Source organism: Typopeltis vanoorti, chromosome 6, assembly GCF_054136105.1.
Source record: "Typopeltis vanoorti isolate ZY-2024b chromosome 6, IOZ_Tvanoo_1.0, whole genome shotgun sequence".
In the NCBI taxonomy this organism is placed as follows: domain Eukaryota; kingdom Metazoa; phylum Arthropoda; class Arachnida; order Uropygi; family Thelyphonidae; genus Typopeltis; species Typopeltis vanoorti.
In genome coordinates, this window is record NC_143554.1 from 112,190,001 (window position 1) to 112,207,213 (window position 17,213).

Sequence of the window (17,213 nt, forward strand, 5' to 3'; positions counted from 1 at the left end):
ATTATTAAAAATAATTATTAAAATTATAAAAAAAATCAACTAAACGCCTTTTATTCCCTAACAGGGAGTAGGCGAGGCCTTTATACCCTATCTAGCTTTTGGAGACCGAGTGGGCAGTTCAATCTCCACCGGTAGCCAATCAGAGAGAGCTGGCCCACGTCTATCACTAATTATAGCAGCCACCGATGAAGAGGCTGGCAAACAAGTGCTGCCATCTCTTGGTACCTAACCCTAACAAGATATGTCACTGTCTGAAATAATGTGAGTACTACGGTCGATTTTCTTGCGTTTACGGGACGAAAAATCCGAGTTTCCGGTAGGAAAAACCCGCTTGCCTGTGCCAGAGATCGACTAACTCGGGAACCGGTCGAAGATAAACTTATTATTAAATTATTATTAATAATAATTATAATTATTAAAAATATTAAAAATAGGGCCTGTGTAGCTCAGTGGAAGTTGCGCTTGCCTCCTCTGCGCTTGGCCACTTGAAGTTGGACTTAGGTTCTAGTCTAGTCGCTGACTGGAGGAACTTTTTCTAAGCCTATCTTCGACCGGTTCCCGAGTTAGTCGATCTCTGGCACAGGCAAGCAGGTTTTTCCTCCCGGAAACTCAAGAAAATCGACCGTAGTACCCACATTATTTCAGACAGTGACATATCTTGTTAGGGTTAGGTACCAAGAGATGACAGCACTTGTTTGCCAGCCTCTTCATCTGTGGCTGCTATAATTAGTGATAGACATGGGCCAGTTATCTCTGATTGGCTACCGGTGGAGATTGAACTGCCCACTCAGTCTCCAAAAGCTAGATAAGGTATAAAGGCCTCGCCTACTCCCTATTAGGGAATAAAAGGCGTTAGTTGATTTTTTTGATTTTATTAAAAATAGAAAAATCTATGGCACTAATGAACTATAGATTTACAAGAAAACTTTCCTCGATGGGAGAGACCTACAAAAATAATCATAACTGCAGTCTTTAAAATGAAAAATACAATTGTTAAAAGAAATCCCCACACCCCAGAAAACCTAAAAATATGGCTGAAATAATAATGGAAGAATGATGAAAATTTTGCATCAGCGGATTCTCTTGACCAGTAGTTCAAAACATTAACGCTGCTGTGGTCAGTAGCTGAACATTATTATTATTATTATTACATAACACCTCCAAGGAGTTCAAGGACCCATTGAGGGAAACTCTACAGTAAAGTGTCCTTCCCTCAATGGGTGGATACTCGACTCTAGATACTCTAATCTGTTCTAATCCATTTAATCCACGAACTACACAAAAGCGCTACTACCATTTTATGGCCCACCACCACTCTAGTACTTTTTGTCTGTAAATTGCATGTGTTCTCAAAGCCGATTTCCCTGTATGCGTGATTAAAAACCCAAATTTCTTCCGGAGAAAAAACTCTGCTACCTTTGTATAAGATAGGCTAACTTACTTTCAACTGAAAAAAAAAAAACATATAAAGATTCCTCTCATTCCCCTTCTCACTACGATAATCGAACCACGGACTTTTTCAACTGAAGGGCACAACGTACCATCATTTATCTAACTGCGAGGATTCTAACTGTCCAAGATTTCAAAAGTCTACTTTCAACTTACATAGGTTAGATAGGGCTAAAACGGCCTCGCATACTCCCTATAAGGGAATAAAAAGCGTTAGCTGATTTTTTTTTTTAACTTTCAACTTTCAAATATTTGGAAGTAAACCGCTGGATTCTTTGTTTGCAGTGATGAATCGAAATACACATGCTTTAAATTAAATAGTCATGTATGGATTGCGCCATTACGAGAAGAAAATTATTTTCCAAAGTTTATCATTTAATATGTTAGGTGTAACGTTGGTGTTTGGATGTGGAAATATATTTCCAGGTCTGTAACACGATGACACTCGTAGATTAGGAAAAATGATTACAGAACGCTATATTGATCTTCTGTATAGTTTATAATGCCAGCATGTTTTACTAAGAGGTTTGGATATCTGATCTGCAGGGCCGCATTTACCATTAGACGCAAGCTGGGGGCCTCACTCTCTATAGGAGCCACGTTTTAAAACCTTACTCCTCACAAAGAACAATAAAAAAAAAACAGCGTAGTTATAGTTGCAAAATAAAATACTTATTTTTAAATATTAAATTCATAATATAAAAACTAGAGGCCGCTGAAAAATTTGTGAGGCCTCCTGCTTCCATTCGAAATACATTGTTCTTTCCTTAAAATAAAAAACTAACAGGAACTCCTGTATTCCATAAAATTCTTGTATGTAAGCATACCATTTCTTTACTGGACGTACATACACATCCAGCAAACCTGGATAATATTCTGTCCACTTGTTGAAAGAACATGGATAAGAAGTGCAGTTTGACCGTCATGTCCATTAGAAGGGCAATAATCCTTCACGCTGAAAAGAACACTTAACTAGATTACCTGGCGTACGTAGTAGCTACGTTCAGTTGCCTTCAGCAAGAAACGCAGTTCCTTGCCGTTTGCTCCGTAACCGGAATCTAAGTTATATCAGACTAAATACCTATGAGTTATATTAATTTTTTGCTGCTTGTTTTTATCGCATAATTATAGTTTTTAATGCACCACAAAATAAGAAATCCTTTCATACTTTCTTCACTTCATATTGTATCACTCTAGAAGATCAATGTCACTATCAATTTTTTTGCTGATTATTTTAATCGCCGATACATTTTAAATTTCTCCCAGAATTTGATTGAAGATAATTATTTTTGTCAAACAATTATTTTATAAATTCATGAAAATCCGAATCTAAAAAATGCCATACTCTTGGACTGGATAATGATGTGATTGTTTATGTAGGTATCTTCCTGTATGTGTAGACTTTCTGTAAATGGAAAAAGATAGTGATCCATCTGAAAGGTGGGTGCCTAATGTGTTAAGAAATGGTAAACAGTTATTCGATTCTTTTTCTACTGTGAAGTGGATTTTGGGGTGTTGGCTGTTTAGGTAGGTGACAAATGCATCCAAGTTATCTAGCCCATTGCGCCAAATGGCAAACACATCATCTATATAGCGTAACTAAACTAGTGGCTTGTATGTAGTTGTGGTAAGTACCAAAGTGTTCCATGTAAACGTTTGCTAAGAGGGGGGTGGAACCCATAGGAGTACCATTAATCTGTTTGCAGATTTTTCCTCCCCATGCAAAGTAACCTGCATATATGTACCACATATAGACACTCTGGATTTGATCAAGTCTAAATTTCCTCCTGATATTTTTGAATTATTCAAATTTACTATGTATGCAGGTTACTTTACAGGGGAAGAAAAAAATCTACAAACAGATTAATGGTACTGTTGGGCCAGTTTATACGTGGGACTATATGCTATCGACTATGGGGCATAGGGGCTATCTGTTAACATCTGCTGGAAGAACAAGAAATACATTCGCTACTATTACTATAGCAAGTCAGGACTGGCAGACCACGCTTTGGATACTCCTTCATACAGGATTAGATGGAAGAAAACAAATGTGCTATTTAGGAGTTGTTACAGATCTGAAAGATTATTTTTTTGAGTCAGCAATGACTTTGAAGAATTTTCCTAACCTGAACAAGTATGATTGCATTAATTTGTCAAAAATATGGGAGTCAGTCATCCTAAGAGCAACTCCCACATAGCTGTAATGATTTTTTAACTTATTAGAGGGCGCCATAAATAGGACTTGAGATCTTTTGTACAGTGCAATTTTATTGTTTTACTTACTCACTGTCGCGTGTACAAGGGTGTTGTGCTCTGATGATGCTGATTTGAAATTCAGCGAAATATAAGCAGTTAATAAAACATCTTTTTATTAACTGCTTATATTTCTTATGTTGTAAAGCTAGGCAATTTAGTGTGATTTCTGGGGAAACTTTCTCTTGTGTCTTTCTCAATAGCAGTGAGAGTAATCTATGATTAGCGTTTCCTCCAGCAAAGAGGATTATTATGGAGTATCTCGAAGACGTAGTAATATATAGAATTTAAAAAAAATAAATAAATAACAAAAATAACACTACTGAAATTTCATCAGACCACTGAACAACTGATTTCAGATTGCAAAGAAATATTATAGAATTAGAAGCTTCGACGGCACAACAATATTATTGCTTTATTTTATTTTATTTTTTTGTCAAAACGGTAAACTGAAGTAACACATTTTGAATACTGTCTGAAAGCTTTCAAACCAGTAGGAATTTGAAATAGTTATGTAATTGAGTTCCAGGAGAGGCGAAGGGAGGTAGATGCATTAGAAAATCTTCAAAATGACATAAATTTTGAATTATTTTGTATGGGATATCTTTCATGTTATATTTTCAGCATATCTACAATGGTTACATTGGATATTATAGTAATGCGGATCCTAAAAAAAATAAAAAATAAATTTAAAAAAAAAATCGTTCCTAAAATTGAAATGTTACGATTCATATAACGGTATTTTGCAAGGAAAGAAAGCAAAATGTCATATTTATTTCAATAAATGTTATTAAAAATATATAAATATTTGACACAATATTTTAAATGAAACAAACATTTCATTTTTTTCTGTTTTATTCAAAACGTATATAATTACTTTTCATTTTCAACAAGATGGAGTATACTCCTTACACATTTAGAAAAAAAAAAAAATTAACAGTTAAAAGATTAAGTGGAACGAGGTGGTCCACAAGAGTTGACACTGTATTGCTTTGAAATCGTGGATATAAACAAATTAAAGAGGCATTACTTGAAGTATCCATTTCTCCTCAAGAAAAACCTATTTCTAAATTAGAGCTCATCATTGGCATTTTGACAATTCAGAAACAGCAATTTTAACAGTTGTGTGGGACAAAATTTTACAACGAATAAATGCTACCAGTAAATCTCTACAAGATCCCAGTTTGGATTTGTTCTTAGCTAATAATTTGTTACAGTCTTTAGTTGGTATTATTTTAGATATAAGAAATAGTTTTGCTGCTTTAAATGAAGAAGCGAATTTATTAACAGATGAGACAAAATATAAAGATGAGAAGGAAAGAGAGAAAAAGCGAAAAAAATGTCTCACAAAATTTCACAATCTAACGATGAGATTATATTACATGGGAAAGAAAATTTCATTGTTAATACTTTTAATGTCTTTGCGATAAGCTAATTTTGGAAATTAATGAAAGAACAAAAATCTATTTAGACAGATCTGTTTGACATATTTGTGAAGAAAGATATAGATCAAGACAAGTACAAGACTAGTATTAATAAAATTTTACAAACTTATTTAACTGATATTGATCCAGAAAAATTTACTGATGAAGTTAAGCAATTTTTAATAATGATAAATTTGTACATATTAAAAATATGTACAAATTTATAAACGATGGGTTAAGGTCTACTTTCTCGAACGTAGAAACAATTTTAAAAATATTTTTGATGATGCCTATTTCGAATGAAAGTGCTGACCGCTCATTTTCAGTATTGAAACGAATAAATAATTATTTAAGAAGCAACTTGCACCAAAATAAAACAAGTGAGCTGTCGTTATTATGCATTGAATCAGATGTAATGGACTTGATTAATTATTATTATTATTATTATTATTATTATTATTATTATTATTATATTTATTTATTTATTTATTTTTTATTATCTCGAGCAACTCCAAGGAGCCGACAGATTCATGTTAGGGCCTCGTGGGAGTCCACTCTCCAAGTAAAAAACCTAGTTCTAACACCCCTGCTAACCACACTCTTGCCCAGCTTCCATATATGGTCCCTAGTCCTCCCACCGCCACCACCACCACCACCAGTCCTATTCTCAAAAATATCTACTGAATTAATCTTATAGAAACCCTTCAGTAATTTGAATGTCTCAATCATATCACCCCTTTTCCGCCTATCGACCAATTTCTGTAACCCACAAATCTTCAACCTGTTCTCATAAGGTTCATTCCATAGACCTGTTATCATCTTGGTCACTCGTGTCTGGATCCTCTCCACTTCCTCCCCATCACGAAGAAACCCTGGTGCTAACTGGGCACAGTAGTCCAGATGGGGTCTTATCAAGGCTCGATATAGAGGAACAATAACTTGTTTGTGTCTGTTTGTTAAAGTATTTTTCAACAACCAAGCGATTAGATGAGCTGTTTTGGCCACTTTTGCAATGTGCCCCCTAAACTTCATCTCCCTATCCACCAACACTCCCAAATTCCTGGCCTTATCAATCTCCTGGAGTATGGTTCCACCAATATGATATACTGCTGCTAATCTTTTCACTCCAACATGCATAACCTTACACTTTGCCACATTAAATTGACATCCATTTTCCCTAGCCCAGTCCTCCAAACTATTCAAATCATCCTGCAACATTTTGACATCCTGTGCACTCACAATTGCTCTACCCAACTTTGCATCATCAGCAAACAAGTGAACACCTCCTCTCAGATCCTTTCCTATATCGTTAATGAACAAATTGAAGAGTAGGGGTCCAAGAACAGAACCCTGCAGCACACCACTAGTCACAAGTCGTCTTTTGGACTCCACTCCTGAATAAACCACTCTCTGGTATTGCTCCATCAATCACCCTCCTATCCATCTCACCAACCCTATATCCATCCCCATCTGCTCCAGTTTACTGATTAGGGTTCCATGTGGTATCCTGTCAAAGGCTTTGGCAAGGTCGAGTAGAATCACTGTAAACCCAATACCCCCTTACCCAATTCAGCCGTCACTGTGTTATAAAACATGAGCAAGTTACTGAGGTATGATCTACTCTTCACAAAACGATGTTGTCCCCCATGCAGTATCCCATTTTCATCTATCTAGTCCTGTATTCTTCTCTTGAATAATTTCTCCAAGACCTTCACAACGATTCCTGATATGCTAATCGGTCGGTAATTTACAATAACATTCTTGGAACCTCCTTTATACAATGGAACTATTTTCCCCTCTTTCCACCCCCTCGGGACTAACCCAGACCCGGTACTCAAATTAAACAAAATGGTCAAGGGTACTGACAATTCTCTAGCCACTTCACGTACGACACGAGCTGATATACCATCCACTCCCACAGATGTATTGACATTGAGGTTTTGCAATAGACTACTCACCTCCACTTCATTCACCACAATTCCCGTATAATCTATTGGTTCATTCATTTCTGCAATGTCACCACCTGGAAGATATATTCTTGCAAAGTGCTCGCTCAGTAATTCAACTATATCACCTGATTTGTATACCTGCCTACCATCGGCATTCTTTAAAATCATTCTGCTATATACATTTTTTCTTTTACTTGCAACATATCGAAAAAACTGTTTAGGATTCTCTTTAGCCTGCATGGCCAATGTTCTTTCATAATCCTTTTTTGCTTTTCTTGCCACACTCGTTACCCTTCTGGCTTGCGCTTTATACCCTTCATGTGCCTGCAGTTCAGAGTTGTTTCTTTTTTTTTTTGCAGCTCAAGCTTAATGGTGTTATTCATCCATTTAACCCCTAGTTGATTTATTATTCGGACTCTAGGTATACAGTCAGCCATTGCTTCATGCAAACACTTCTTTACCGCCTCCCATGCACTATCAACTTCTAGTAGCCCTTGCAGTTGTACATGCCATGGCACTGAACCAATCAATCTCCTAAGCTTGTCATACTTACCAGCCCAATAATTCCGCATGTACCCCGTCTTAATTGTAAAATCCACACCTTTAGCTACCTCCCAAGTCAAGACCCTATGATCACTCTCAGCAATTGGTGGTAACGTGGTCATATTCGTTACAGTCAAATTCTCAGATGCAATTATCAGGTCAAGCACTCTCTGACCACTAGTGTTTTCTATTACATGCTGTCGCAGATAGTTATCCCTTAATAACCGCATAAAATCCAATTCCTTCCTCCCATGTGTACTCTCCTCCTTCCAATCAATGTTACCATAGTTGAAATTTCTATAATAATTACCCTCCTTCCGCTCATTTCTTCTAATTGCTTATGCATACTATCTCCACCATCTATTCCATCATCTGGACTATAGCAGCATCCAACTGTATATTTAGTTCTGCTAATTTCAATCTCACACCAAATAGCCTCAAATGTGCTCTTTTCTCTATCCTGCAGTTCCAATTCTATTCTTCTTGGCTGTAACTCATCAGCTATCAATAGTAATCCTCCCACCATTTTATTCTACCTGTTACTCTTGAACACACCATACCCCTCACATTCAATCCCACCAGCTGTGTCATCTTCTGTCGGCCATGTTTCACTAATGCCAATAACCTCTGGTCTGGAAGTGCCAACCAAGGTCAAAAATTCTTCCCTCTTGTTCCTAATACTTCTGGCATTTGTATACATGAATTGAATAAGCCGATTTGTTCCATCCCTATTTTGATGCCTTATACTAACTATCCCATTCTGATTCGTGGTCTTTCCTAATGGCTTGGGCATATTACATACATTCACACACTCAACTGTCTCCTTAAAATCTGCAAATTTACTTCTCCCCTTTTATTTTCCCCCCTGTTATTATGATGAGATTATAGATATATTTGCTAAAACTAAAGCCAGAAAAAAAAACTTTTAGTTATTATTTTTCTTTTTTAATTTAAATTTGAACTGATAAAATATATATATATATATATATATTATATGCTAATATATGTATACCAATGTTGTGTTATTTTTAGTTTATTAAAATGATTTATTATGGAAATGTCTACTTTTATTTTCAATAAACTTAAAAAAAAACGTATGAATTTGATTAACTGAAATAGACTTGTTCTTTTGGGGCCCTCATTATGATGTTGCGCCTAGGGTCTCAAAAAAGTATAAATGCGGCCCTGCTGATCTCCAACTAACATGCTGTGAATTCGAAATCTACCATGGGGTGAAAGTAGAGCACCATGAGATTAGAATTTTTTTGACTGTCTTACTAATTCTGTATAGAAAAGATAGTTGTTTGCCACTTTCTTTGCTAGCCGTGAATTCATTTTTAAAACTGAGAGCGACCACACGGAGCTCGATAATGTCAATAAGACTGGGGGGAAAAAAAAGCTCTGATATTCACTCTGTGGATAATCTACAGAAATGGCTTAATCAGCTGTATAGTATTGTAATTGCTGTAGCTGAATTTTTAAGAAATCTGAGTGCAACAAACGTCAATCTACTATTGATACATATTCCGCTTATGAACCTTCTGAAGTAGGAAGATGTCGGATTAGCCAATACAAATTAAGTGATCAGATTTGCTTCGGGAAGTAACTGACATTTTTTATATCAAAATGTGCTGAAATTTCATCAAATGAAGAATACGATGTTGAAATTTATGAGACGATTAGGACGAAAATTGGAAAATTACCGTACCAAGGAAAACAATCATGGTAAGACATTCGTTGTATACAGCTAAGGAACACTTAAAAAATAAGTTTCACAGTAAGTTTATAGGATTAGATGGAAAGAGTTGAGGAAATTTGATAAATGGAATTATTCAGCAAAACTATGCAAAAAAACTTTTGAGAAAATGTATGAATAATATCTAAATAAAAGTGAATGAATAATATGAAAATAAACCAAATGAAGCGGAAACACCACCGCAGCTAAAGGTACTGAGCAAAATAAAAATATAAAAAATTAAAAAGTTGTTCAATCTGTTCCTTAATGTATCGTCTCATGCGCATAAATATAAAAGGACGTCCTTTAAATGAAAGAGTGAGTGAGAGAGAGAAAGAGCAAGTTAGCAAATAGAAGCGAATTAATATTACACATCAGATAACGAACGATGATGAATCGAATGATATATCACCACATTTTTAAAATAAAATGCAAATTAAGTTATGAGATGTCAAACCGTAGAAGAATTTCTTAAAGTGTTTCCTAATCCCGCCGTGGGCATGGATGTTTGTGATTGTCTGTGGAAATACCGGAGGTGGTGGTATTCGGCGGTAAATGGCGTTGGTGTAGTTGCGGTCAGTTGGTGGATTGTGAGTGGTGGAAGCAGAGTTGTAAAGTAGATGTGTGTTTGGACTCCCTGGAGGTGACTAATAATAATAATAATAATAATAATAATAATAATAATAATAATAATAATAATAATAATAATAATAATAATAATAATAATAATAATAATTGATAAATAAGATTAACAATCTTGCTTAGCTCATTGGAAGTGGCGTGTACCTTCCGCGCTGCTAAACTGAATGAAGAAAGAGATTCATAAGTTCAATTCTAGTCCCCAATTACGGGACTTTTACGAAGCCTTTGTTTTTTCCGATCAGGTCTTCTGAGATACTTGCTTCCTACCATGGACAGGCGTGTTTTTGTTTCCGGAAACTCAAGAAAATCAACCTATTTTCAGACAGTGCACATCGTGTTAGAATAAGGGTCCACGAGATGGCGGCACTTGTCATCCCCCCTGTCTTCACCCCATACCGTGAATAATTAGTGATGATCTTGGGTAAGCTATCTCTGATTGGCTACCAGTGAAGATTAAACTTCATCCCCAGTCTCCAAAAGTTAGATAAGGCTAAAACGGACTCGCCTGCTCCCTATAGGGGAATAAAAAGTGTTAGCTGATGTTTTTATTTGTTTTGTCATATGGGGGAGAGGATTGACCTTGGACTGTTTCATGGTTGTGGAGCATCCACCACAATTTTTGAGCGTGTCTGCATATCGTAGTATTCTCTAGACAACTAGTAAGTTACGCATAATTAGAAACTCCACTTTTCAGAAGTGGAAAGGAAAAAAAAAACAACTACAACTCTTTATCACTAACTAACTCACTTTCATTTGAAAATTCCTCAAAGTATTCCACACGTCATTGACGAAATCCAAATCCAAATTTTTCTAACTGATGGATAAAAATTTAGTGACTGAGCTACCGAGGCTACGGCTGTAGTGGCAATTGCGTTGTTGTTATTATTATTATTATCGAGATTAAAATTTTTCTTCGATACAACTTGTTTCGGATTTCTGCTCCTGCCCTGCGCCAACAAGCATTTTATATATCCTTACCTCTTATTTAGCTCCTGGATTATGCGTTCGTGGAATCCTTGGATAGTTTTTGTAGACCCTTCAAGAGTTGTTCATTAATTTCTCTGTTTTATGAAATTTTATGAGAGTACAATTGTGAATGACATGACTTATATGCTAGTAATAATCAAACAATAATTATATAAAAGTATATTTGAATAATTTAAGATACTATTAAGGAATTGGTCTTCATTTGATATGACATTCCTCGTCCATCAATTGTCATGCTAAGTGATGGGTTAATCTTTAAGGGAATTTTATTATTATTATTATTATTATTATTATTATTATTATTATTATTATTATTATTATTATTATTATTATTATTATTATTATTATCACGGCGCTTGACCACAAGAAGGAAGATTTAGTTTCGAATCTAGTCAGCGACTAGAAGAAATTTTTCTAAGCTTTTTAAAATACCGTGGAACTCACATTATTTCAGACATTAAATACGAGTGTTAGGGTTAGAGACCTCGAGATGGCGGCACTTGTTGAGCCATTCTCTTCACTGCGTGCTGCTTAATTAGTGATAGCATTGGACCATCTATCTCTGATTGGGTACCAGTGGAGATTGAACTGCCCACTCAGTCTCCAAAAGTTAGATAGGGCTAAAACGGCCTCGCATGCTCCCTATATACGGGAATAAAAAGGTGTTAGGTGATTTTTTATTTTAGATATTATTATTATTATTATTATTATTATTATTATTATTATTATTATTATTATTATTATTATTATTATTATTATTATTATTATTATTATTATTATTATTATTATTATTTTGTTTTTTATCATTATTTTGTTATAGTGGTGGCAAGTTGCACTGGTGTAAATCAAACTGTTCTTTGTTATATTTAAAATAAACGCAAATGATGTGTGTAACCTCTAATATAAATATAGTTTATTCGTTTTTATTATTTATTTCATATTTATTTATTTAAAAATGAAAGCAGTCTTTTTAGGCATGCCATTTATGCATTACGTATACTTCTAGAAACCCTATTGACTCTCTGAAAAGGGATTTAAAGGTTCAATTATACTTCAGAAAAAGGAACTGTTTTTTTTTTTAAGTGGATTTTAGTTATTAAAATTGATGGATTGACTTCCCCTCAGTGGCGAAAAGTTAGATTGGCTATAAAGCTCTCACCAACTTCTTATGAGGAATAAAAAATGTTAGAAGATTTTTTATTCATTTATTTTTATTTAGAGTATTAGAAATCATAGAAATTTGAACATACTGTATTTTGAGATAGGGATCATTTTAATATACAGTGCTGAAGCAGAAATTATGCCGAAAAATAGTACGACATTTTGAAAAAAGTGTGGAAAATAATAATCAGAAGGTCTGCATGAAAGCATAAAATGGCATAAGTAACAGGAAAACATTAAAAGATGGAGAATTATGGAAAAATTAAGAAATGAAAAACTAAAATCAAATAATAATCTTGATAAATCAGCAGTGTGGGTGACGGTGTGTTGGTTTGGGAGAATTTGTCATCAAATAGTAGAAGAAAACTTGTTAAGAGTTTTACAATGTTCACAACATAAATATGTTAAGAGCAAATTGGTTGGGTTCAAGTAAGGGAGAGTATATAATTGGCGCGAGGAAGATTATGAGTAAGGTTTTCACATATTAGTTCAATTTTTATGGCAAGACATTCAGAACAAAGTTTGTTTTCGTGTTCTTAGAAATGAATAATGGTGACCTTATCAATTTGAGGAGTGTGTCTTAATTGCATGGCATGTAGTGATATCAGTGTTGGAATTTTTTATTAATATTATTAGTATGATTTTTTAAACCCAAATGCATTTGGTTACAAAAGACCTCGATTGAAATCTCTTCATAACGCTAGGAATGTTTATATAGTTTTTTTGTTTTTTTTCAAGTGAAAGTGAGTCAATCTCACGCGGTGATAGTGGTGTTTTTTTTCCTTTTTTTCCCCATCAGCAGAACAGGCAAACGGCCAGCTGAAACGCGAAATTAACAGATCAAAACATAAAGCGCCTCCGTAGCGCAATTGGAAGAACGACGGTACATTGCGCCCTTCGATTGGAATATGCCTAAGTTCGATTCTCGTCGCGACGGGAGGAATCTTTATCTGGTCGATTTCAATCGATGGTGAGTTAGCCGATCTCATACGGAGGTAGCAGGGTTTTTTCTCCCCGAAACTCGGGTTTTTCATCCCGCATACATACAAATCGGCCCTTCAGAACACACGCAATTTACAGACAAAAATTACTAGTTGTGGTGGTGTTGGAGGTGGGCGGTAGATGGCGTTGATTCGTAGTAGAGATAAGGTGTACAGACAGTTGAAGATGTCCTCCCGCGATGAGTCTTCGGACTCCTTGGAGGTATCAGGAATAATAATAATAATAATAATAATAATATGTGAGATAGATTTAGATTTGTATGATACGCGACAGTGTAGTGTATAGTGGCCTCAGCGATGAATCCTTTGCTTTTATGAAGGTCTATATAATAATTATTATAATTTACTAAAATAAAGAGCCAACAGGCTTTAGTTCGGCGATGCAAAATTATATAAGCATATTGGATATTAGATCCAGCATTATTTCAAAGTTTAATGTACAAACTATGAAAGTTTCGTAAAATAAGTTTACCAGAGAGCTTACGGGAATACATTCCCCAGCATCCACGAGTTGCCATAGTTTAAAAGACATAGGCGTCGTCCGAGGCAACTCGTGCATGCCGGGGAGTGTATTTCCGTAAGCTCTCTGGTCTACTTATTTCACAAAACTTTCATCGTTTTTACATTCAGCTTTGAAATAATGCTGCTTGATCTAATATTCACTTTGCTTATAATAATTATTATTATATCCAGTAAAGTCAAGAGAGGAACCTTTATGCTGTTTTTTTTTTTTTTTTTTTTTTTTCACTTGAACGTGAGTTATCTTCACTTTCACTCACATACGGAGGTAGCTAGGTTTTCCCCACGGCAACTACGTTTTCATCCTGCATAGTCGCAAATTGGACAGAAGAAAACGCACTCAATTTATAGACAAAAATACTGTTGCTATGGGCGGTAGATCGTATTGTGTGTAGCTGGCGGATTACGATTTCTGGGATGGTGAATTGAGTGCAGTGAAGCGGAATACCCTCCTTCGATGAGTTTTTGGAGGTCGTATAATAATAATAATAATAATAATAATAATAATAATAATAATAATAAGTGTACTACCATGGCACTCACCCGCGGTGATTGCGAAAGGTAAAGGCCAGATACTCACATATTTACAAAAAAAAAGAAAGCTGTAAAATAATGTACACTCTTTTTGGAGAATGAACAGGTATTAAAGAGGAAAGATAATCGGAGAAAGTCGTCTTTAATGAACTGGTCACATTTAAGCAAATATTATTCATGATGTTCTGAAAAATTATATTTTTAAACCTTCAAGTAAGGTCAAAGCAACTAGCTTTATATGACCGCAACAACGTTTTATTATTTTTCTCCTGGAAAAATTCGGGTTTTTTCTTCCGCAAAATAGATAAACTGGGAAGCGAACTGATGTAGGTTACAGTCAAAAACTATGTGCTAAGGTAGCGAAGTGTCCTGTAATGAATTTTCCATGAAAGTGATTATAATTTTTTTTTTTATTATTATTAGCGGATATGGGCTATTTTTCAACTATTTCTCAACATGAATCGATCGTAAATCCGGGCGAATCGGTCCAATATGGAGCTACTGACATCTAAAGAGCGGCGAAAGGGATAATTTAAAGTATACACTTTGGAGTTGAGATTGGGCTTATTTTGTTTTTATGGTAAGATACAGGTATATGGAAGATTATTATTCAATTCTTGGAGCAGAAAGGAGTGCCACGAAGGAACAACTTAAAACGTTATATTGTAAACTTGCTTTACAGGTATGTGTTTTGGTATTCTGTTTACGTTTGTTGATGTGAAGACGTTTTCAGACTGATTCATATTCTCTGAATATACGAAAAGTATAATATATTTCATGATAATCAGTAACTTCTTAAATTCAGCACACATATTGTACTCAAGAATTATAGCGTGATGGTTCAAAATTGTGCTCTTTATTGGCTTAGTAGCTTCGATAATTCCAGCCAATATCTGTCAGAGCCCTTTACGTACACATACTGGCAACTAAATTAGAAACTTATTCGTCAGTGGTTTCCGTATTGCAATGCGACTGCCACCACCGATTATCTTCAATTTCCTGCGTAGAGTTGACAGCTATTCGAGATATGGGTCTCGAATAGCTGTCATTAAGTACTTGGGTCAATTACTGTACGTAGGAAGTTCAAAAGCAATGCGAGTTATTTTTCCGCAGATCAAACACCCGGAATTTCTCACCTTCTGAGAAATCAGTCAGTTTGCAGTTTTCAAAATCGTCGCTCCAGCCAGAAGGGCACTGACAATAAGCCCTTTATCGAACTCAGAAAGATCCTTTGTTTTTCCCATTTTGATCAACACTATTGACCGTTCACTTTGTGCAGCATTCAGTAACCTGTATGTGAAGTTATACTTGCTAGGAGTGCTCCTTTCTGAGCTGTGTGCATACAATTGGTAACTGCATGCACAAAAGTTTTTGCTTTCAGAATTTTTAATTTACAGTCAATAATTTTTGAGCATACTATAAAAACAAATATATGATAAATCATACTTGTCACTTATTTTATTTAGTAATTTCTTCAGTGTCTCCACTCCAATATTACTCTCACTCATTCTAACTTAACACACTCAAATCTTACTTTTAGCCTGCATTGTGTGAGTGAACTAACAATGACATCAGCCCTTCAGAACACACAATTTACAGACAAAAAAATACTAGATGTGGTAGTGGTGGAGGTGGGCGGTAGATGGAGATGATTCGTAGTAGAGGTTTGGTGTAGTGGTTGAGATAGTTGCAGGTGTCCTCCGCGATGAGTCTTCGGACTCCTTGGAGGTGTCACGAATAATAATATCTGTTTAGGGTGTCTACTATCTACCGTAAAGTCACTTTAACTCGGGAAACAGTGATGAATTTTGTAGCTATGCAGATTTAAAAACAAGTTTAGTGCCCTCAGTTTTACAGGTTATAGCTAGACGAATAATGGCAACATTAATATGAGAAATATTACAATATCACACACACACATTGGGGACTGGAAGCTTCAGTACAGAATGTTTTTCATGCACACATGGGCAGGCCAAAATTAGAGGGAACATTGCTTGCTGTGGTTTCATAATGTGAATTTCAGTGATGATGATGTGCTACTATTTTTCAGGGAAAATATTGTAATTTATATATCTATATGTTTTTCTTATAGACTATTGTTTTTAACTGATCAGAAACAATAAGGCCTTTATATCCTATTATTACATGAGACCTCCAGGGAGTTAGGGAATCATTAAAGGAGGATGCTTATTGCTTGCACTATGCCATACATTTGCTTGATACATGCCAATTGCACTCACAGCCTTCAAAAGCTTAAATAAATTACTGACCAGCATTCTTCTATAGTTGTTAATGGTCTCTGTTATCTTTCTCCTGTCTGCAGTCCACAAATTCTCAATCTCTCCTCATAATTACATTCCATGATCCTCTTATCTTTTTTAACACTCTCCTTCGCACCTTCTCCAATGTATCTGCATCACCTTTGAAATCAGATCTATGCACAACACTCCAAACAAGTTTATATCAATGCCTTGTAAAGAAGCAAAATTACTTCCTTTTCTGACATATCAATGTTCGATTCAGCATTGCATTATCCACTAAATTGTATTTGCAATTTTTGCTATGTGACCTCTGAACTTCAGCATCCTATCTACTAAAACTCCAAGATCCCTATCCTGGTCAGTTTCTTCTAGTAATACTACCAATATAATAAACTAAATGTCATATACTCAAAATTTTTCTCCATTTTGACTTTAAAATAATTTTGGTCTCTTGACAGTAAGTTTTATCATTACTCTTATTTAGAGATGGCTATAGAGTTATTAGACTTGTTGCAGGTGGGCTCACTGAAACAGCAACATACATATCATGCTGCATCTTTAAACATATTCATGACACATACTGCAGTGTATTCCATTCTTCTGCCACTTCCAACACTCTTCCTCTCACTTGGTAATATATCACTGGCCTCTGATTAGGAAAATACAGTCTTGCCTTAAATACTGTTACAATTCCCCCCATGCTGCCCACAGAATTGTGTGAGGCCCAGTTCCATTAGTGGCACTGTGCACAGCCA

General features: G+C 35.3%; 1 protein-coding gene across 1 annotated transcript in view; it reads left to right on the forward strand.

The window, feature by feature from the left end:
- The first annotated feature begins 14,700 nt into the window (after positions 1-14,700).
- LOC150105816 (dnaJ homolog subfamily C member 24-like) overlaps positions 14,701-17,213 on the forward strand; it is a 30,953-nt gene continuing 28,440 nt past the window's right edge. Inside the window, exon 1 of the mRNA XM_090393603.1 lies at positions 14,701-14,879. Coding sequence (XP_090249729.1) covers positions 14,775-14,879 — 105 coding nt within the window. The 5' untranslated portion in view covers positions 14,701-14,774. The remainder of the gene's footprint in view (positions 14,880-17,213) is intronic.